Source organism: Trifolium pratense, linkage group LG2 (assembly GCF_020283565.1).
Source record: "Trifolium pratense cultivar HEN17-A07 linkage group LG2, ARS_RC_1.1, whole genome shotgun sequence".
NCBI classification, from domain to species: domain Eukaryota; kingdom Viridiplantae; phylum Streptophyta; class Magnoliopsida; order Fabales; family Fabaceae; genus Trifolium; species Trifolium pratense.
This window is the reverse complement of record NC_060060.1, coordinates 26,785,518-26,809,869: the sequence shown is the minus strand read 5'-3', so window position 1 is coordinate 26,809,869 and position 24,352 is coordinate 26,785,518. Positions and strand designations below refer to the sequence as shown.

General features: G+C 32.0%; 1 protein-coding gene and 1 long non-coding RNA gene across 3 annotated transcripts; both read right to left on the bottom strand.

The window, feature by feature from the left end:
- Window positions 1–8,808: 8,808 nt before the first annotated feature.
- LOC123911662 lies at window positions 8,809–11,548 on the bottom strand. The gene is made up of 4 exons (XR_006810613.1): window positions 10,951–11,548; window positions 10,095–10,162; window positions 9,474–9,524; window positions 8,809–9,103 (listed from the first exon to the last, which is right to left on the bottom strand). It is a non-coding gene; the product is annotated as an uncharacterized LOC123911662 (long non-coding RNA).
- A 6,053-nt stretch (window positions 11,549–17,601) lies between these two features.
- Window positions 17,602–23,175, bottom strand: LOC123911661 (CTL-like protein DDB_G0274487). Of its 2 annotated transcripts, none has more exons than XM_045963131.1 (7): window positions 22,762–23,175; window positions 21,707–22,164; window positions 19,394–19,577; window positions 19,056–19,280; window positions 18,835–18,951; window positions 18,387–18,620; window positions 17,602–17,976 (listed from the first exon to the last, which is right to left on the bottom strand). In XM_045963131.1, exons 1-7 carry the CDS (start codon window positions 22,795–22,797, stop codon window positions 17,767–17,769), a joined length of 1,464 nt encoding a protein of 487 aa, XP_045819087.1. In that variant the 5' UTR covers window positions 22,798–23,175; the 3' UTR covers window positions 17,602–17,766. The 2 variants fall into 2 exon arrangements, with proteins under 2 accessions (XP_045819087.1, XP_045819086.1); XM_045963130.1 differs by lacking the exon at window positions 22,762–23,175 and adding an exon at window positions 22,341–22,574.
- Between the last annotated feature and the right edge of the window lie 1,177 nt (window positions 23,176–24,352).

Sequence of the window (24,352 nt, the reverse complement as noted above, 5' to 3'; positions counted from 1 at the left end):
TAGCATTTAATAATTTCTATTTTTGCTTCATTAACATGTGCCTTAAGGGCACAAGTTAACATTCTCCTACTAGTAATTCATGCATGGATAGATCCAATCTAACGGTCAATGATTAACAATTTTTGAATGGTGGCCTTCCACTTTCTTTTAACCTAGTTTCTCCTTTTTTTTCTGCACCCATTATAGAGGAATAGTTTAAGGTTAATTTCGACGTGAAATCACCTTTATAATTTTATTTTTTTATTTAAATAAGTGATTTTCTTACATATTTAGTTTTTTATTTTGTAAGTTCGTCATTTTATAGTGTGATGTTGTATTGTTCGTCGTTTTGTTGTGGCATTATTGTGTTTTTCCGTCTTGTGCGGTGTTTGTTCGGTTCAAATTGTTAGATTGGATTTGATTCCGTGCAGATTCAATTAATGACTTTGTCATCGTCAACATGGCAAATATGAAAGCATGTTCAGACACTTTAATTTGGTCATATTTGTAGGCATTTTACCTAATAACTTGAATATTGTGAGTTTGTTTGCATATTCATTCGATTTTAAATTTGCATTGATTTATTGTAAAAAAAAAAATTGCATTGATTTTTTTTTGTACATAAATTGCATTGATTTTAAATGTGAAGGAATTTATGTTTATATACATTTATGTAAAAGTAATAGAAACTCAACATTTAATGATACAAGAAATTTAATGTTTCAAAAGTCAAAATACATAAATTAACATTTAATAATTTTTATTTTTGTTTTCTTAACATGTGCCTTAAGGGCACAAGTTAACATTCTCCTTAAGAAAATCAATGTCCATGTCAGCACGATCCATACCACATTAAGTAATTAATTTCACAAGTCACATCAACTCTTAATTGCCACATTAACATCTCTATTAAAAATTGGATGACAACTTGATAGATTGGCTAAAACTGTAACTTTAATAAATAAATAAAAGAGACAAAAATTATTAGATTCAGAAAAGAAGAGTTTTTTTTTGTTGACAGGTGAAAAGAAGATATTAAAATCATATAGAAAGACATAGAGGATAAAAGACATTCAAAGCATGGTAATAACATGAGAAAAAAATTTAGTATATATTTTTTTTGGTTAAACTTTTTTTTTTGGTTACTTGGTATTTTTTTTTAGTATATATATATATATATATATATATATATATATATATATATATATATACTCCCTCCGTCCCATAATATAAGCAAAAAAAATATTTTCACACTTATTAAGAAAAGTAAAATGTGATAATTTTAAGGATAACTTTTTCTGTTTTTGTTGAAATAAGTTTAATGGGAAGATGTAAAAAAAGTTTTTATTGGTTATTGACTATAGGAAAAAAAAAAGAATAAATTAAGTAAAAGTCTATCTTGAAAATGATAAAAGAAGATTTTTTTGCTTATAATTTGGGATATTTAAAAATGATTATTTTTGCTTATATAATATGGGATAAAACACCCTAACATCAACAAAGACACAATTTTTTCTATAAAAAAGATACACAATTTTCAATTTTTAAATTAATTTTTGTACTCCCTCAAATCTTAAATATAAGCAAAAGTCAAAACGTATTTAGCTTAAATTTGAGCAAAAAACATTTTAATTTTTGCTTATATTTAAGACCGGATAAAACATCTCTAATTTTTCTCCCTGCTCAAATCCAACATCCACATTCATTCAATAGTATACTAGGATTTTTTGTCTCCAAATAACACAACTATTATAATATTATTATTATTATAGGTAAAATGGGATGGGATTGGGAGGCTTTTATTTATTTGTTTATAAGCATTATTATAAATTGGTATCTGACTCGGGAGAGATTTTTATTTTCCCAACAACTCACAGATACAGTCACACACTGTTCAATAAACTATCTCAATCTCTTCCCCATAAGACGTCTCCTTCTTCTGTTTTCTTCTTTTTACTACTCCTATGTCCTAACCTACCTACAAACACCATTTTTTGCTTTTATTTTCCATCTAATCAAAAGCATAATTACTTACCACTAGACTCTAATCTAAAAAGGTGCTGAATTTCCACTCAACAAAGTTTCATAATTTTTACATTTCAATTTTTAGTTACTTGTTAGGGGTAGTCTTTTCAGTCCTTAATGTAAAAAAGATTACTTTCTTCGGACATAAATATAAGAGAAAAAACACTTTAAATTTTGGACACAAATATAAGCAAAAGTCAATTACTTTTAAACTAATTAATACTACTATTCTACTATACCCTTATTTAATCATTTCGCTTTTTAAAAGTTTATGTGAATTTCAAGGCATAAATCACTTTTCAAAGGGTAATATAGTAAATTTAACTCATGTTTTGCATTAAATCAAGAAAATTAACTACACTTAACTAAATTTCTTAAACACTGGGTAAACGATTATTTTTCCTTATATTTACGTCCGGAGGAAGTAACATTTTAGATTCATGAAATGATTGATAAAATAAATAAAATATATTAAATATTCTATGAATTTAAAATGTATTTAGTCTAAAATATAGACCAAATATATTAAATTCTCGATGAATTTAAAAAATATATTTCTTTTTATATTTAGGATGGGTGAGTATTAAGGAGGAGTATTTAAAAAACAAGACTAGCAAAAAAGAACGTATTCATATTTATCACTTGGTATTGCTAAACGGCCATATTCGAAAAAGATAAATAAACGAATATCCGTTACTCAACCAATAGCAAACGCGATTCACGTTAGTAACATGTAACAAGGAAACACGTGCATTTAGTAAACGTGCAAAGTCAAAAAGATTAGAAGCAACAAGTAATAGTAATAATTTTAATTAAATGATCAAGAACATTTTAATTAAATGACTAAAAGTTATTAAAAAAAAATAATTAAATGACTAAATTGATGATTAAATTTGTGAAAAAACATTAAAATCAACCTCAAAAGTAAGATAGGAAGCATTGATACATATCATAAAGATAACTATTATTTCATCCGTCCCAAAATAAATAACTTATTTTTTACTTTGTCAATTATTCATATGATTTTTTTTTACCGTTATTGAAAAAACATCAAAGATAACGGTAAATTGATGTCCAAGGCCATTTTTTAGATTTTACTAGTCTAAAGGTGAACTTACATTTTGGATCCTAATTAATAAGTAATATAAAAAATTTGATTTATCATTTTTTTTTCACTACATAAAATGACTATATCATTCAACATTTCTTGTGATATTGACGATCTCAAGTAGTTTTTCAATAATTTTAACTTCGGAAAACTCATTTACACATATGCAACAGTCACCGACATAGTTAAGAGAATACAATAAGCAATCGAGACATTTGGATTACTGTATGCAACTTTGACAAATTCAAGAATTTCAAATGTTGACATTAACATATTTGACAAAGACATTTACAACACTTTCAATTCCGTAAATCACACACCTTGAAGAAAAAGAAAAAAAAATTGAAAATCATATATACAAAACGAGAAAATAAGAGAAAACTATAAATGATTGATCATGTGCAAACTTGATACCGTAGAAAACTAGAATAAAATAACGGGTATGTATAGCGATAAGGGAGTAGTACAAAAAGCAAACCGACAAAGAATTAATATTTGATACAAGAAGAGAGAATTTTATCATTGATCATTTGATTCTTCATTCCAATAATTCATTGTAATTGACTCCGGACAATTGCACAAGTTGCGTAATAATATTTATAATGATTCGTCTTCACAGGGACCGTACGAAAATAATTAATTTTGTTTAGGAATTTAAGATAGAAAAGTAAATTTTCATTCGCTTTTGAGTTTGATAAGGTTTTCATAAAATAATACATAAAATAAGATAGATAAATTCAAGATGAGACAAGTCGTTAGGCGCTTTCGATTTCATCCCATATCTCTTGCAATTATTTCTATTATAACCCTAAAATAGTGAGACGTGCTTGCGCATACAAAAATCACCTTATTGCAATTGAAGACACTGCCACTAAACCAAAACTCATGTTGTAACATACATGTTGTCACATTCATACCAACCTTAATTGACCAGTTGTAAAGCATGCAGAAATTAATTAAGTGTTCGTTAATCTTATAGTATGTAGCATCGGGTGCTTGAGTTATCTTTCCCAATGCTAGCTAGATTAATTATCTAAGGTCTTGAAAGTGATTCCCAACCCCCTTGAGAGTTGTTTTGTGTGGAGTGAGAGGAATGAATAATTGTGGTGGAGGAGAACTCTATTTATAGTTTTTCTTCTTGGATTTAGGCTTTCCATCATGGCACGACACATTCATCGTGGCACAATGTCTCACAGAGGTACATCGTGGCACGATTGCTTCAGATTTTCTCCCAAAATATGCCATATTTTCTTCAAATAAATAATTCTTCATTGTGGCACGATATATAACTGGGCTTTTTATCCTTTTTTTTTTTGCTCCTTTTTGTGTAATTTTCTCTTTCCTTACTTCTTGGTCAAGTAACTTCATTTCTTAGGTCATTGGCATGCTTTTGGTCTTGAAAACTAGTAAAAACTAATAAAACTACGAGAATGTTAACATGTGTCCTTAAGGCACATGTTAAGGAAGCAAAAATAGAAATTATTAAATGTTAATTTGTGCATTTTAAGTTTTGAAGCATTAAATTTATTGTATCATTAAATGTTGAGTTTCTATATTGAGATATCTTAACATGTGCCCTTAGGACACATGTTAACAAGACCCAAAAAACTAACCTAAAAACTATCTGAAATATCACAAATTTATGTCATCAATGATCTTTTCCTCTGAATGGCTGGATAAAAGCCAACTCTGATGGTGCAACGAGGGGTTCCCTAGGTCATACCTCAGCGGGGGGCATTTTTCGTAACTCAAGTGGAGGAATGAAAGGCTACTTTAGCATGTATTTGGGTATTCAATCTTCTCTCTTTGCTGAAGTAGTGGCAGCTATACATGCTATTGAAATTGCTCATCAAACTAATTGACATAATTTTTGGCTGGAATGCGACTATAAACTAGTGGTGGATGCCTTCAATAATTTTCATATAATACCTTGGAAACTTAGAAATCGTTGGTATAATTGTATTTATTTATGCTCTCTTATGAACTTTAGAATTTCTCATATTTTTAGGGAAGGAAGTTGTTGTGCTGATAAGCTCGCAAATTTTAGTTTAAATTCTCAGAAAAATCATTGGTGGGAGAATGTTCCTAGTTTCCTTGCTGAGGATTTTTTTCGCAATTGGACGGCTTTGCTGTCTTATAGATTTAATTGATTGTTTTTTCTTGGGTTTTGGCCTAGTCTCCCAATGTTCGGTTGCTTTCATTTCAATAAATTTTCCTATGTGGTGCTGCAAATGATTGATGGTGTTTGGGGTGCCAACATAGTTGAGATGTCAAGTTTTTACAACTGATGTCTTTTCACTGCACTAGCCTTTATATAAAAAAAATTCATCAATGATCAAATGTGAACCAAAACCAGCAAAACAATAGCAAATATGAACCAAACAAATCAGAAACAATTAAAAACAAGAGAATTAGGGCACTCTTTAAAACCTTAAATAGTTAATAGAATTTTTGTGGGAGTATGTAAGGTCATGACATTGAAAATTATAGTGTTTAATTTTTTGAATAAAAAGTTTCATTAAATGAAGGCTTAAATGCAGTTTTGCCCCCCTGTTTTGATTAAATCGGAATTTTACCCCCCCTGTTTTAAAACGCGGACTTTTACCCCCCCTGTTTTATAATTTGTTGGATTTTGCCCCCCCTAAAATTCTGCTTTCGAGTCACAACTTTAAAGCTTCGCACACAACTCAATTTTGATCAATAATTTACCAAAAGGATACCGAAATGACCGTAATCGAGTTATCTTTCCACATAATCAAACCCCACTGAATTTGGAGTTACAAAGAGAGATTAATTTCCGTTTTAGTGAAGGTATGTCCCCCAAAATTCTGCAAAAAATTTGCTTTCGAGTCACAACTTCAAAGCTTCGCATACAACTCAATTTGGATCCATAATTCACCAAACGGCTACCGAAATGACCGTAATCGAGTTATCTTTCCACATAATCAAACCCCACTGAATTTGGAGTTACAAAGAGAGATTAATTACCGTTTTAGTGAAGGTATGTCCCCAAAATTCTGCAAAAAATCTGCTTTCGAGTCACAACTTCAAAGCTTCGCATACAACTCAATTTGGATCCATAATTCACCAAATGGCTACCGAAATGACCTTAATCGAGTTAGCTTTCCACAGAATCAAACCCCACTAAATTTGGAGTTACAGAGAGAGATTAATTACCGTTTTAGTGAAGGTCTGTCCAATTACTAATTCTGCAGAAATCTACTTGTGATCTTCAAATTCAACATCGTCTACCGAACACATCGTAACTCCAAATTCGACGAAATTGAAATGCCAACAAGGGTAATTTCGTTAGATTTCCATACATGTAAATAGTATTAAAAAATGAGCTACAGGGTGAGAGGAATGACGAGAATACCAGTAGTAGTTTCATACGATAATTAATTTGAACAGACCTTCACTAAAACAGTAATTAATCTCTCTCTGTAACTCCAAATTTAGTGGAGTTTGATTCTGTGGAAAACTAACTCGATTTCGGTCGTTTCGGTACCAGTTTGGTGAATTATTGATCCAAATTGAGTTCTGTGCGTAGCTTTGAACTTCAGGCTCAGAAGCAGATTTTGTGCAAAATTTTGGTGGGGGGCAAAATCCAACAAATTATAAAATAGGGGGGGTAAAATTCCGCATTTTAAAATAGGGGGGGTAAAATTCCGCATTTTTCAAAATAGGGGGGGTAAAACTGCATTTAAGCCTTAAATGAAATACTTTAATTAGTCTATTGGTCTCTTAAAGATATTTTAGGTTTTACAATGATCTCTTAAAGAAAAAAAGGTCCGGATTGGTCCATTAAAGACACATTTGTTTCTCACATTGGTCATTTTCGTCAATTTTTATAAAAAAACGTTAGTTTTAGTTAACTGAATTGTGGATGTCATTAAGTGTAAGTGGTCCACCAAAAACCTTATTAATTTTTAAAATTTTAACCATTGGAATTTTTTGTTATATTTGAAGTTAAAATTTAACGGAAATGACCAATATGACAAACATGTATGTCTTTAAGGGACCAATCCGGGTCTTTTTTTCTTTAAAAGTCCGTTTGGTTGTAAAGAGAAAGTGACAAGAGAGAAATAGGTGAGAGAGAGTAAAAGAAGAGAGAAAAATGTGAGAATTATAGTAGATTTGATGTGTTGATTGGTGTAAGAGAAAAAGAAGAGAAATAGAGAAGAGAGAGAGAAGTATTCATTATTTATAAAAGTACAAGAATGCCCATGAATAAAAAAAAAAGGGTCATGTTAACTTGTGCCCTAAGGGCACATGTTAAGCTAGCTAAAAATAGAAATATATAGCATTTAATGGTACAAAGAATTTAATGCTTAGAGAATTGAATACAACACAAGTTCAATAAATATTTTTCACATTTATCTTCTTAACATGTGCCTTAAGGGCACAAATTAACATTCTTCAAAAAAAAATTATGGTGGGTATCTTAAATGGAATGACATTAATGGAAAAAGCATCAAATAAGCTATTTCTCTCATCTTTCTTTCCTCCTAAGAAGAGAAACAAAAATGAGTGGGCCCCACATCAAATTTTTTTCTCTTCTCTCTTTCTCACATGTGCCAAACAAGAGAAATATCATATTTCTCTCCTCTTTCTCTCTTCTATATTTCTCTTTTTCTCTTGTACCAAACAGACCATAAGGGACCAATCCAATTTTTTTTTTAAAGGACCATTGTGAAACCTAAAATGTCTTTAAGGGACCAATAGACTAATTACTTAAAGAGTGCTCCGAATGCACTCGTTAGCTAGACCTTAAAAATAATAGTGCTTCAAACAATATGTTTGGAACTAAATTAAAAAGAAGTGAATAAAAGATCAAATTGAAAGCTAGTAAGTCATAAAATATAGAGATTTAATTAATGATAAATAATTAAATATAGAGATTTTATTAGAATTAGAGTTTTTTTAAATACTACTCTAATTTTATATATAAGGAAAATTTAATTTCTTAAATTGATTGAAAAAGTATAGTCTATTATTTACTTAGATATATCACTTTTTTAATGAATTTAAAAAGTCAAATTTTACTTATATATAAAACGTTGGAGTATAAATAAAATCATGAAAACCGATGTTAGTTGGTTTAGCGGTGATTCACTACAACAAAAAAGGACATTTAATAGCGCTTGTTTTGACTTTTAATAGCGCTTAAAAACGCTATTACTGTTACCGCTATTATAAGTCTGGTTGCCTATAATAGCGCTTAAAAACGCTATCAAAAGTCCACTTTTAACAGCGCTTTTGGTAAAAACCGCTATTGTATGCAAACTAGCGCCACTTGAGAGGCCTGTTGAAACGACATTTAACATCGCTTTATTCTGAAAGCGCTATTATAATTCTTCAAGCATACAACGTTTAATAGCGCCCGTGCCCTGAAAACGCTATTATAGGTCATCTTTTAATAGCGGTCTTTGCAAAAGCGCTATTATAGGTCCTTTTCCAAATAAAAAAAATATTTTTTTTTTTGGTAGAGAAAATAATCCTTTTTTATCTAAATCTCTTCTTTCAAGAAAAATATCTTTTTTAATTATTATAAATTTGAATAAAAAAAACTAAACAATTTTTTATTAATCATAAAATAGAACAATACATTAGAAATAAGTGAATACAACGTATCGGTTATAAAATAATCCAACAAGATACAACTCAAATATAAGTATATAACAGAGGCATGAAAATGACAAACTTAATCAATCCTTTGCATATAAGCATGTATGTATATGACACCACTGGTTTCAAAATAGTACAAGGAAAAAACCTTAGTACTAATGTCACAAGATTCATAATTTCATGTGGTGCCTTACTACTAATGTTTAGTGGCAAATTCAATTCCACAAAAAATTAACAGTCACCTAAAATGCTAAACATGAGTGCAACGTGGACCATCTCTTCCAATTTAACTATGTCACTCTCCCATTAGATCTTTATATACTATTTGATTTAATCTTCTCTTTGGGTGTAGAGCTTCTTTACCTGAAAGTTATTCAAAGATGATTCATCACTTAGTGTTCAGACCGGAATGAAGAATACACTACTAGTTTCACAATTCTTGTACACTAGTACACACACTTGAACCTACACTAAACAGAACTTAAACGACCTACACATAGGCATACAATTATGCACCACAATAACATTTTCAACAAAAACAAATATCCATCACTAAATATACATACATAAATACAAGATTCTTGCTTATGATTTGGTATTAAATATTAAATATCCTTAATAGTTGCATAAAAGAACATTTTAGAAATTAATCACGCAAGTAGGAAATAGTAATAGCTCTTGAAAATGAAATTTCCTATAAATGTACAAAAGATTTTTCATGTAAAACACTTACCTTTGTATCCCACATCAACTTTCTCTAAAAGTAAATGCTTTCCAATATTACCTACAATACAAGATATATAATGTTGAGAAATGTATTCATGTCCTACATGAATTTAGTTGCTTTCAAATTAAATTGAATATTTTTTTTTGCATGGTATATATCATATACCACACCCTATGAGTAAGTGGCATATTTTTTATCTGACTCCATGTCAATGGAATCTTCTCTGCATATTGGTTTCATATATTGCCATTTGTTTTGCTGCAATAATATGTGCAGTTTTTTCCACTCATTAAGATATTAATTTTGAACACAGAGGAATAATTACTTAATTATAATGATTAGAAATTCTATGATGGTACTTGAGTATCCAAGTAAGAACATTTGTTGTAGTATCTTGTGCTACAAATAGTATTTCCAATGAACTTAATGATGCAAATTATCTCACTTATAATCTCCTGAATGTTGTCTCACCTAATTTAGCATTTCTAGTGAACTTAATGAACAATTCCAATGAAGTGTTTTATTACTTAGTCAAGACAATAGCCATTCTATATGAAATCATATGAATATTACAAATAGGAAATTCACAAACTTAATATTGCACAGATTTTGCGTATGTGAACTTACTTGATGTCGTCCACGAGGGCGCGAGCAACCTCATTGTGTGGAAACATCTTCTAGCAATGTACACAACTCTACATGAAAAAATGGGAAAACCAAAAAGAGATGTAAGCATTTAGAGAGAAAATGAAGAAAAGGGAAAAGCAATCAAACATTTCCAATAAGCATTACAGCAAGAACAAACAACAGGATCTACACTCAAAAACCTCTTTGTGTGGTAACACACTCCAACAGGATCTACACTAAAAAACAAACAACACCTAATAATCCCCCACCACCACACACCACAACACTAGGTGGCAAAGCAAACCAGGAGCACCTTGAACTAAAACAAAAACTTTAAAAAACGAAACACATAAACCAAATAACCAAAACAAGAAAACCAAAGGGAAGAAAACCAAAAGGGCAGCACTCACTCCACACTAGACCTGTTAAGTGACAGGAACACACCAAACACTCAAACCCAAGCAATACCTAGCACAAACCAACAAACTGAACCAGCACCTACTAAAAGAAAACTGCAAAGTTTTGATAAGCTATATTCCATTGTGATGCAAAGGAAAAAGACACAATCCATCTGCCAAGCCTAGCAAAAACACACAGCCATACGAACCAACTAACGCACAAACCAACAATATCCTCAAACAACAAACACCTCCGCTCACACCGCAGTATCAACAACAAAACGCAGCAGACAGAGTTTGAATGACAGAAAAACAAACACAACTTGAAATTAAAAAATACTAGTAATATTAGTTAATATTAACAAGCACCATCAATTAAATCAACAATTAACAATCCCACATAATATGAATCAATGAAATATAAAAAAATAAACCCAATCAAAATGGTGGTTGCTCACCTTGTTCATGTTAAAGCTTCAAATTGAAAGACGTTCCCCTACCTATGCTGGAATCAAGCTTAGGGAGTGTTTTCAACTGTTTTCTTCTTAGTAGGTCTTCGACTTCGCCAATATCAAAATAATCTATGGAGTACATGACTGGGCCTGCAATTTTTTGTAAATAGTATTCAAATTAAAAGATGTGGAGATATAAGGGTTGTTCGCTGAGAATTTTCATTCCAGGTATACTGAAAATCACAAGATTTAGGGTTCGACGGAGATGGAGTCGGCCGAAACGAAGACCTAGGGTTCAACGGAGATTGAGGTTGAACGAGGGTATAAGGATTTAGGGTTCGACGAAGGATCTTGATAAGGATGAGGAGACGAGATGTTGTGAGAGAGGAGGAATAATGGAGAGATGAGGAGAATTGGAACAAAAAAACTGTCAGTAGAGTAGAGGAACGATTTGCGTCTAAGAGTAGGAGATAAGTTTTTTTTTTAAAAAAATAAATAAATTGGAACTCTGTTTATTATTATTATTATTTTATTATTATTATATATTATGCAACCAAGGGGTCAAAGGTTCGACACCCACCCATAACAATTTTTAATTTATTAATTTTACTTACTATAGCTTTTATGCAAAATGCGCTATTATAGGGTATCAGGTTTAATAGCGCTTTTCAAAAGTGCTATTATAGGGGTTCCGCGTTTATAGATTTAATAGCGTTTATTTCAAAAGCGCTATTGTAACGTTCCTGGGTTCAAGGTTTTAAGAGCGTTTATACCAAAACCGCTATTATAAAGCTCCGTGTTAAAGTTTTAATAGCGCTTTTTAAATAAGCGCTATTAAATAGGCGCTATTAAAGCTCTTTTTTGTAGTAGTGATTGGTGCTGAACTTGGTAGGGTGAATCACGGTTCCATTCCTGCAACTGTAATCGGGTGAAAGCTGAAATCACTTGATGTCAGAAATGATCCAAATTAGATTAGGCGTCCAATGAACCGAATACGAATATTGAAGGTGGAAAAAAAACACATGAAACTACTGTATTTGATGGCGTGAGTTAAAAACCTAGGAGTATTTGATGGTTTACATAAAAAATCATGAAACTACAGTTTTGTAGAAATTAGAATATACTGTGTGCCACATCCCGAGGCATATAAAACGTATAGGATTGATCCTCTCTCTTGATAGGGTCTCTCCCTGCTCAGCTGTGAGCTCTGAGATGATCTGATCAATTCTGAACTCTTTGATTTCTGAAGAGTTTTCACAGCGTTAGATACCACAAAATTAATATTTGTACTATATGAAATCACGAATAGAATAATGTTAGCAACACACTCTTTAACAAACACATTTTAACACACTTTTTTTTATTGGTTGAAATTCACATGGATCCCATAAAAAAATGTGGACTCATATAATTTTTATGAAACCCATATAAATTTTAACCAATAAAAGAGAGTGTGTTAGAGTGTGTTTGTTAAAGAGTGTGTTGCTAGCACTCCTCATCACGAATATATAGCTTCTAGGTTAGTGTGAAGACGGTGATCAGATTGTGGACAAAAAGACCAAAGAAAAAATATAGTAATTTGTATATCTTAATTACTACCTTTCATATATAAATAAATAAAATTTGACATTTTAAATTTATATGTTAGGTAAGTTTTCGATCCTTATAAATATCTTAAATTTTGTGTTTAGTCTGTATGAAATATTTGAACAATTTTAGATCTTCAAATATTTTCTATCATGATTTTAGGTCCTTGCATTTTAGTCAACTAGTATATATCATTCGAAATTTTAAAATTTTGTTCCGCAATCATGTTTAATATCCTTCAAAAACAAAATCATGCTTAATATATTATATAAATATTTCTTGCAAAATTTTAATTTTTTTTAATAAAAGATGAATTAAATATTAATTTTTAGTTTTTTCACTTCAAAATTCATAAATATTTCATATGTTAAAAAATTCTAAATTTTTGTGGAAGATGTTTATAATAATATTATAAACAAAAAAATATGAAAGTACACAAGAGTCGATTAAAAATAGGAATCAAAAGTTGTCATACAAAATATTTGAGGACCCAAAGTTGCTATTTTTTATAGGTACCAAAAACAAAATTCAAGATAATTAATGGGATCAAAAACTTATTTCACTTTAAATTTATTGAAAAATTAATGTATTTGATTAATAATGTAACTAGATATATGACTTTTTCAATAAACCTCAAAAGTCAAATTTTACTTATATAAGAAACCGGAGTAGTATAATACTTGAATTCTTCGGTATATATCTTATTTGGATATGTACTGATACATCGGTTGACATGAACAATTTTGATTGGGTTATGCTTAACTAGTGTTTCGGGAAAACTAATTAGCATGAACTTTAATTTTTTTTTATATTAAATAACATTTGTTGACCTATTAAAATTATCTATATCAACGGTGTATCAATACATGTTTAAATGAGATGTGTATGTTATAAGAGAATTGGATTTTCATCAATAACTCCGTTGACGGCGACACAATTACTGTTTTAAATTGTCCAATCTAAACTAATGATTGAGATCATTGAATAATGTTAAAATTGAAATATAATCTAAATTGTTCGATCATAAATCAACGACTATGATCAATTACTGTATATAACCGTATTATTTTGCTACAACGGCAAATCTGGATCCCATATTAAGTACTCACAACTACATCTTCATCCATTTTATGTTTTTAACGGCAAACTTCACTCTAGGGAAGTAATGAAGGATAAATAGCGTTACATTATATTATATATAAATACAAAAACAAAAAAGGTAAAAGAGTTCAGAAAAACAAAGAGGTACAAGAAGCACACTCTACCGGAATTCAATAATTTCTAAGATAAGACATAAAAATGTTAGACGCTATGACCATGACTTAAAAAAATAACATTTTTGTGGGAGAAGTTCTTATAATGTTATAAATATGAAAACAAAAAATTATTAAAAAATTTGAAAGTACAAAAGAGTTTAATCAAAAGTTGGGACCGATAGTTGTGACAGCAAATATATGAGGGACTAAAACTTGTTGAAATTTTTTATAAGGACTAAAAATGTTCTTAGCAAAAGAACTTAGTTACTCATAATAACAATATTCATAGCAAAAGAGTTTGAGAAAGAATACATTAAATCCGATGCACAAATGCGTTGAAATTTCCTTTCGGATGAGTCTCCGGCCCTAGCACTCTCGAATTCGTGTTCCTTGGCATTTTTCCACTCAAAATCCACCCTTAGGTCAGTTATGAAAGCCTTTATTTATAGAAAAACGCAAAATCCTAATTTGGTGCTACAAAGCTGTGCGAGACGCATGAAATAGAACTGGAATGCCTTGCCTTTCTTCATGAAAGTTGTAGCTCTGGATCTTAGTTTTCATTTGCCGCAAGTCCCACCTCATTTTGAGTTACGAAACTCTAGATATGGTCAAAATACCGGACACACGTCATAATGCAAATTGTGTTGATTTTGCAACAACAGAGCTGCGCGAGGCGCAAGGTACAGACCACAAAAGCTTAATTCCTTGCTTTTCTTCAATTTGCGCGAGGCGCAGAACACCGTGTGCGAGGCGCGTGCAGCAATGTTGGGAAACTTCCAACATTCTTCAAAATTCTTCATATAATTAGCCTGAAATACCTGTTTTATGAGCTCTGCATCCAAATCTTCAACTTCTTACATAATCATCTAAAACCATATCTAAATGACTAGGTGTCATCATTGATTATTCTTACCACAATCTTTCTAGAGTTATATTGAGTATTTTTACCACTGCATCTCTAGACTGTGATTAGGTATTCACATTGCAGAAATGTTCTTCTCCTTCATAATCCATAATCCAAGTCTTATTTAATTGTGCTAGGTTGGCCGGCTTCAACACCTCACCTTTCAATTTTTCTACACACTTCCCTTGAATCAAGGTCGCTTCCGCCTTCACTTTCCACAACTTAAAATTGTCTTTGAAAAGTTTTGTTCATGATGCTCACTTGAAAGATTTGTTCTCTTGTTCCTCGGTGGACAACACTTATCATCAAATAGGGATTCAACCTAGAACAAATCTAGACCATGCGTGTAAAGCAAAACCACACAATCAATTCAAAGAATATGATAAAGAGACTAGATGAACAAAAACACCAAAATTATTTATCTAGTTCGGATAAATTGATCTATGTCTAAGAGAGAGTAACTCTTCGATCAACTTTAATGGGTCTTTATCATATACACAAAGAAGTTACAAGAAATTTGCTTCAATACTTCTCTAAGAAGAAACCGTGAATTTCTACTTTTTTTTTCTTCTTTCTCTTAATCTATTAAAAACAAACAAATTTCTCTTTAATATTACAAAATAAATTTTTGATCCAGCTTCCATTAGTTTGCAATCAATCAACCACTTCATAGATTTCACTCAAAAACTCATTAAATAAAGTTTTAATCCGGCTTCCATTATTTCTTGCTTCTCAAGGTGTTTAGTGTATATCTTTCTCAACCCAAATTTCTCAGCACAAAACTTTCAACCCAAAAATTTCTCTTTGATATTGCTATTACTAAGTAGATATCAGGAACAATATTAGTATTATCTATTTCTTCTTCAAAAAAAAATTAGCATTAAATATTTTTTTATTTTATTTTTACCATTACTATTCGGTTCACTAGACTGACGGTCTAATCTAATTCAAGGGTGAACAAAATATTTGATGTTTTGTTTGTTAATGGTGGTGAGTAGATATATAGTCAGAGTTAATTAAAGGCAAATCCTTTTCTTGAAAGGAACCTCCTGTCTGTCCTGGGGTTTTGGCATTTGGTTTGAATTAGATACATGGTTGAAACCGTGCATAGTAGGACTAGTAATGTGTATTTTAGGGTGCTCTTTTATTCAATAATAACTGCATCTTGTGTCAGAAACCTTGCATGTATATGTTTCACGCTAATGGTAGCTAAACCCTCTGTTTCTAGGCCCAAATTGGAATGCGTTATGACGCATTTTATACAGCTATCGTACACTTGATGGCGTGTCAGGGGCTCTATTTCAACCATGCTTGCTGACTTTCTATACTTCTGTATCTTTGTTTTGGCACTACCCTAGTGCATCAATGCTAATGCTATTACATTCAACCAATGAACTCATTCTTTTTTTTTTTGAAGGAAACGTTAGTGAATTAGTACTGCACGTACTTAACTTTGGAACTGAGGCTACTTTATGAAAATATTTGGACATAATAATTAATAATATATTGCAAGATATTCAAATATTCTATTATTCTTTGAATAAAGTATATCAATTATACTATACCACAAGTTCTAGCTTAACTGATAAAATTGTCAAAATTGTTAGGTTAGACGTCATGGTCAGGGTTCGAACTCTGACTTCCTCATTTATGTATGTGAATTTATAATAGTTTTGTCATTTCATCTATCTACCAAAAAAACAAAATATATAGTACCAATGATATAAAACAAGACCAAGTCAATGAGGAAGTAAGTTACATTTTGCTTACCTAGTGTACAACTTCAAATTTTCATGTCTTAAAAAAAAACCACTAATAATCTATTTTTTCCAAATCATATTAGTTATTGAGCATAATTGTGGCTGACTTTAATAGATTAAAATTCATCAACTCCAATGGATTACTAAATCTACCATTTGTTGTATCCAAAAAGTGAAAGTATGCAAGTGTGCAAGATTTTAATCTTGCTACACATTGTTCAATAGTGAATTTCTTCTCATTTGGTATTGTAGTTAAATGTATATAAAAAATAGGAGGACATGGAATTATATTGTTTCTATATCATAGTATAAAATAGGCTGTTATGTGTATGGATTGCATATACATAGATTATTTGGAAGGCAAGAAATACAATAGTGTTTGACAATAAGATGGGGATTGATAATATAGTGGACTAATTTAATAAAGCTTTGATTATATTGTTTAATATGTCAGTCTATTATATGCATGTCTTACGCTTTCTTGCTGTAATAATATAAGAAAAGCAACATAACTGCTAAAAATTATTAATCACCGCAAGTGTGTTGAATGTTGAATGTTGCTGCTCCTTTGATTTTTCTCCCTCATTATTAATCACAGCAAGTCTCTCCTGCGTTCCTGCTGTGGTGCTGTAATGTTAAATTGACGCAATAATTACTGTGTCTGCAGTTACTCGTCTTAGCCATCCTATCTAGAATCGATGGCCGTTATTGTTTATAGTTGGTTTTATTAGTGTGTAATTTGAACCGTTTGATTTCTAATTATCGGCCAAGATGCAAAACGTGTAACTGCGGGCTAAACAACAAATGGCCTGCTGTGTTGGTGATGGAAACAGGAATCAAGTGTCAAATCATGGATTGTGCAAGGTGACAATAACGGTTTGAGTACAGGATGAGTATATCAGATGTATAAACCTCTGCTATACAAAGTAAATAAACTCTTGTATTCCTGATGTAAACAGATGGTGGTGTTGTCTACTAGATTTCGACAGTGTTACCATATCTGAGACGTAAAGACTAATTTGTACTAGTCCTTGAATTTCTTATGCATTGGATAGAATTTGTTGGCACCTGGTATATGCAACATCAAATATCGACTAGCCGGAATTTGAACAAACTGCTATTTTCTGCAATTTACAACATTGCCTCAACATCGACCAAATTTACTTCTCCAATTACTTTGAACTTTTTGTAACATGAAAGTTACACACACAACACAGCACATCATGAAATTAAAAGATGTGAAGAGTTGACATATATATAGAAGATAATTTAAATAAACAGTTCTTGTATAATACCATTTAGTGATTCCTCAAATTTAGGGGTTATCTGGTATATGAGCATCGAGGTGATTGTGGGTTAAAACTTCCCTTGCACGTGAACTCCTATGTTGAAGTCGCTGATGCAGTGTTTCAGAAATCTGGTTGAAAAAATCATTGTCCCATCTCTGAATCAATAATGGGTCTTCAGCATAACAGATATATATTGATGTCACCGCACTTTCCACCACAACCATAGCCACTCCAACCTGAGAATTGGAAGTTTGAATGATCTTTACATATTGCAGATATTTATGGATGATAGACAAAGCTATCATTTTTTTTTTAAAACAAAAAAACAAAGACATCACTGAGGTGTTTTTTTTTGTATTAACCCTCTAGTTCCCATGGGAACGGGGCTCCGGTAATCCAGAGTTCGGCCACAAGGTAAGTAAAGCCCAGCTATCATTGAGTTTTGTTATTAATGGAAGTGCGACATTTAGTGCTTTAGAAGGGAAAGCAAGAGTTGCACAAAAATATGCTTCCGACAATGTATAAAAAACTCTTTTACATCATACATCATAGTCTCAAATCTTGTAATTTTTTCTCAGATTTGAGATCAATTCCAGAGAGAAAATTTAATAAAAGTAATAAAAAATCAAGAAGGTTGTAAACATACCAATATCATCCCCATGAGCATTGATGTAGATCCAATCATAAAAGCTCTGTCACTCCATTTCATCCATGCCCAAACACCAGAGCAAGTTCCAGTTATCAACCCACCTAAAATGGTTCCCATTAACAGCACAGCACCTGAACAATCATATGCCACAAGTGCTTCAACTCCAGTTGATTGAAATAACTCCCAGGCATCTCTAGCAGAACGGTTAAAGCTTTTACCATAAACACCAATCTGCAAGGAACATGCGCATAAAACATGCTCACATAAGTTTCTCATTTCAATGTCCATGAACATGACATTTTCACATTTTGACTCTATAGAAACAACAGGTAGTTACACTAAAATAAAAAAATCAGCAGTATCTCATTCTAATCTTGATTGCCGAGATCAATTTCTATTGTTATCGTATATTGAAGTGCTTACTTATATAGACACAATGAGCTACCTGGACATAGGCATACTTGTTAAAGAATCGGACGAGAGTCTCTACAAGATGGAAAAGAAAATCAACGCAGCAAAGCAAACACTCATTGTTGCCTATCTTTGACCGGATTCCTCTTATCTAAGAAATAAAATTTTGATGAGTGTACAAGAGAAATGGTGTAATATGTATAGGAAACGAACGTCAAATAATTCACAAAAAATGAAAATGGTGGTAGATAATACCTCCCATCGCAGTGTCCTAATAGCAGCTGTGAATAATGAGCCATAACAAATGCTACCAAAAGATGTTGTTAAAGCATACTGTAAAGATTTCATTATCGAGTTAGTGGGAATTGATGCACCCTCGGAACCACCATGGATACTAACACGAACAAGTGTCCCAGACACTATGACATGTATAGTATTACAAAGCACAGCACCCGTCCAAAATAAGCTTACAGAGAGGACCTGCATGCATGCATAATTGCAATATCTGATAAGATAAGCTTACACAATCTGAATTCATAACCAGCGAATCCAACAAGAACAGACAGAATGAAGAGCAAAACTTGCCAGCTCACCACAAGAAGCCACCAGCGCCCACCGTCACCCATGCTTGAAGCTACAACACCAGCAGCTCCAAATGACCACAAGGCCATCCATAAAAGCACAACGGCCATAAACGCATATGCGACTCTCAAAACCTCAGGAAGATTCCATACCATCTTCACAGCCTTTTGCAAAACCAACATTGTAAATGGAAGTCTGGATAACAAAGAGAGCCAGCCACCGGAAATTAACTTGATTATTTACATAATTATATACAAAGAAAATTGATGGCAATGATGAAATTATACTATAATAATAAGATAAACAACAGCAGAGAGCTTCCAAAATATAGAAAATTGCAACATCTATCTTCCTGTAAATGAAAGTATCCAGGTTGCAAACGGTTATTTACAAAGTAAACATCTATTTATATGCATTTCCATGGAAGAGAGACATTACAGTTATTACCATAGACCTGGTTGATGAATTGTGATATTATAAATTGAACATTCTAACAAGACTAGTTTAGTCAGACGTCCAAATTTATATCTATGTACAACATTATGTCTATGATGCATCAACAGCATAAAATGACCTAGGTTAATGGAATCGCTAAATATGGTTCTCATAATCCAGGCATTATAAAATAATCAACAACCAATATAAGATTTTACCATAGACATGGATTATAAATCTCAGTTAATTTTGAATTTACAGAAGTTGAGTGAAAGTTGATAACAACCAACATCAATTTAATTAATCATTTCGTGTATTGGGAACTCAGGAAAGCAGAAGACTTCTTTCAGTAATTGAAAGGATTTATTAGGAGGATACAGAATAGGAGAACTAGGTAGAGCTCTTAAAATGTTAAAGATTTCGACCCTAAGATGAGCATTACTTCTGAATTTTTTAAATAAACAAATAAACTGGTTAAATCAACGAGAATGGGAGTTTAACAAGAGAGATCAACCTCTTGAAAACTCTACCACTTGATATACTTGAAGAAACTAGCTTGCTTTGATTTCCGACTGAGTGACACTTGTAAAATATGTAAAACTCTGTGTCTAGAAAAAGATCACAACTTCTATTTATAATGAAGCTGCAATAATTACATTAAATGTCTAGGAAGTTGTAATGACTAGGAATACTAACAAATAACACTCATATGGATCCCACCGTCAAGCTACTACCAGTTAGGGGGAGCCACTGAAATACCCAGGCACCGGTAGATATTGACTTCTGGTTGGCAAATTTAATTACCTCACTTTGACCAGACATTCATTTTGTTGTAAGTGTGGTTAGCCAATTTCCAAATGATCCATGTGATGACCATTGGAATGTTGTGATTCGCATTCTTAATTTAAGAATGTGCCAGGTAAAAGATTACTTTATGATAAGGGTAACACCCAAGTTGTGTGGTATTCTGATGATTCTGATGCTGATTGGGCAGGTTCACCAAGGTCCACTTCAGGGCATTGTTTCCTTATTGGAGGAAATTTGATCTCATGGTGGAGCAAGAAACAGAACATAGGAGCAAGAAACAGGGAATTGTTTCCTTATTGGAGGAAATTAGAATATTGTGCTATGGCAACAAAGAGCTTGAGGAGGAGTATTAGAATTAAGTAAATTTGTCCAGTCCTTACAACTTCCTAGGTTAGTGCTAATCAATTAGACATTCAATGTAAACATTTATTGTAACTCCCTGATAAATACAAGTTGTGTGATCTGTGTATAGACACACAAAATTTACAAAAAAAAGAAAAGAAACAAGAATTAACCATTTCACCTTCAAAACAACTTCACTCCATCAATTCCATTTGCAATCAAGGGAAAAGACAATTTCATGTTACACATTAAAGGGTGATTTCATAAAGTTATCAAATTTTAAATAGCAAGAAATGTAATTGGTCTCAATACTTGTTTGGATTGACATATTTGAGTTTATCTACTCACATAAGCACTTGTGAGACTATTTGGGAGAGATTAAGGAAACAACTTATAGCATATGCATAAGATGTTCAGCTAATTTGGATAAGCATTTCATGATGGCTTATGAAAACACCTTATAGCTTATATGAAAAGATATTGCCTTTATTTTATTTTTTGTTATAGATATAGTTTCTACATAAGCACTTATATGCTATAAGCACTTAACTAAGTTGTTTATTTAAACAGGGTCTCGGCAAAAAAAACTGTAGGCAGCTTCAAATATTAACTTTACCAATCGCTAAAATATGGAAAGGGATGGAGCAAGCAACAACCTCCAAACAGCCAATCAGCAACAGGAAAACATCATCAAAATTCAAATAAAATACAATGTATCCGAAGGAAGGATAACTACTTACCTATCTATAACAGATATAATATACAAAAACTGCAGAGCTGCTCCAATAGCAAAAGCAACACCCCAGAAAAACTGTTGAGCCCAGAAACACAAAACACTGATCACAGCAAGATAAGTGGTGAGAATGTGGACAGATACCTTCATCATCTGGATAGCGCGTGAACCCAACAATAACAACCAACTCCATCCAAGAACAGTCCCAACACCGCCGGCTACAGCATAGAGTGGCCAGTAATCCTCTGTCAAACCAGCCTCATTCTCCATGAACCGGTATGTGTATTTATCAATGTCAAGTCTGTTCTTTTTTTTGAACCTATTAAGGCCAAGAATCGCAAGCGCAAAACCCAAACCAATCAATTGGATCACGAATAGTCCTAACCAGAACAGATCGTGCCAACGCCTTTTTTGTTCCATGCTCACCACTTCACTTATGTTGTTGCCACTTTTCCTATAATTCCCCTGCACATTGTCAAAAATCGATATGATCTATTTAGATATCTACTAAAAAAGAACACAAGTTACCCATGATCGTTTTGATAAGATCTATAAGATGACACATGTCGCTTCTAGCTTAACTAAGGTCATGGGTTCGAACATCTATATTTATTTAGATACTTAAAAAGAACACAAGTTACCCATGATCGTTTTGATAAGATCGATAAGATGACACATGTCTCTTCTAGCTTAACTAAGGTCACGGGTTCGAACCAATGCAACAACATTAAAAGGTTCGAGAGATTAGTCTCCACAGTTGTTTGCCCAATTTACACCAAAACAGAAAGGAACACAAGTTCAAAGATAATAACAGAATCAGTGAAAACAACACAAAAAAGGTAATGATTTTTTTTTTTTTTGGCATGATAAGGTAAGATGGGTATACCCAGATAGATGATATTACAGATAATGAATAAATCAAAAGCTTATAGTACCTTATAGAGGGTAAAAATGACATCTTTATTATTGATGGGGTAAACAAAATCATAAAAAAGCAGTGAAATGAAAGGGGTATGTATGTGTGTATAACAAAAGAGAGTGAAAATGGAGAGAAGAAAGTACCTGATTGTTGGTGGTGGGAATGGAAGAATCGATCATTGTAATTGGATATGAAAAAGCATTGTTGTATTAAGAGAAGAGATAGAGATCGAAATGGAATGTGACAAAACTTGAATGTAATGATGATGATGATGCTTTGAATGAATAATAGTAGTAAAACAAACAGTGATGATGATGACGATGGAGAGGGTTTGGTAATGTTGTTGAGAGTTTAAGCAGAGAGATTGGTAGTAATTATGAGTTGGGTTAGCACAGAGAGAAAAAGACGGTGAGTGAGATTGTGGAGATGCCACGCGCCATGATTGTAAAGTTGCCATGCGCCATTATCATCATCAACGAGTAGGGTAGGGTAGGAGAGTACTATAATGCTAGTGCTATGCCTAGTAGTTAGTCCTACTAATTATTGCAGTAACCCAAATCTCAGACATTTGTCGCTGGATTAGAGATATGTCTTTGGCTACCAATCGTTGGTAACCTATAATCACATACACGTGTCGCGGTGTCTGACACGTGTTTGTGTCTGACAGTCCTACGACACTTATACGATACCTGTCGAATAGCTTAGATCAACGTCCAAAAAAAATTAATTCTTTTTTTACTTTGACACTCCTTTAATTGTGTCCGACACCTGTAAGACACTCGTATGACGCGTGTCGAACAAGTGTCAAAAAAATGTTTTTCTTTGCTTATAATCTCCTTATGTGCATATTAGACAATAGACATATCTACAAAAATTAAAAATATGTCGAAACAACATCGTTGATTACAATATTTGTAGTTTTTCGATAGTAGGCGGATAAATAAAGGTAAAATATTATCATATCTTGTTTTAATTTTTTTTAAGAAATAACTTCATCGACTTAGATTTAAATGTAAATATTTTCATTCTTAATTTATACTATCTTTTATAAATATATAGCGGTGATAGTGTTCTATATGTTTTACATTAGCAGTGTCGTCGTATCCGTGTCGCCGTGTCCGTGTCAGAGTCCGTGCTTTATAGTTGGTAACTTCGTTAGTAGATGACCAGGATTCAACCCCACAATTATGATTGGAAGAGGGTTGAAATCACAATACCAGAACTGACCCCGAATTAGATTAAGTAATCCGGTGAATTGGATATCGGTGGTGGGAGAAAAAAAAACATGGCTTGTCAAGGATCATTGGAGTACCGTAGCCGCCCTTATAAAATGAATGGCTCATTTTAATATATTGTTTTTATCAATTTTTTTTTTTTGAATTATTATTAAAAAAATAGTAATAAATAAAAATAAATATTTGTATATAAGATGTTGTATTTATTTTGAAGAATATTTATATAGTTTATTTATTTTTTTATTATTTTTAGATTTAATTCCAATTTTCATCCTCATATTTTTTATTTTATTTTGCAGAACTGATCCATCTATTTTAAAATTCTAACAATTTTGATCTTTCATCATATATTTTGTCTAAAATATTGTGATAGAGCATATAGTATAGACTATATTCATTGATTATTATGTAACTAGACTAGATGGGGTATTCTTTAGAAGAAATAAAAAACAGCTAGTGTGATGGGGTTTCTTTTGTTTTTGTTGTGGCACACCTTGTG

Excerpts from the sequence above, each read along its gene's own strand:
- LOC123911661 (XM_045963130.1), bottom strand. The coding sequence starts at position 22,427 with ATGTTGTTGCATTGGTTCGAACCCGTGACCTTAGTTAAGCTAGAAGAG. Across the intron at positions 19,578-21,706 it reads ATTATATCTGTTATAGATAG|ACTTCCATTTACAATGTTGG; the intron begins GTAAGTAGTTAT and ends TTTGTTATCCAG. Across the intron at positions 19,281-19,393 it reads GGCGCTGGTGGCTTCTTGTG|GTCCTCTCTGTAAGCTTATT; the intron begins GTGAGCTGGCAA and ends GCATGCATGCAG.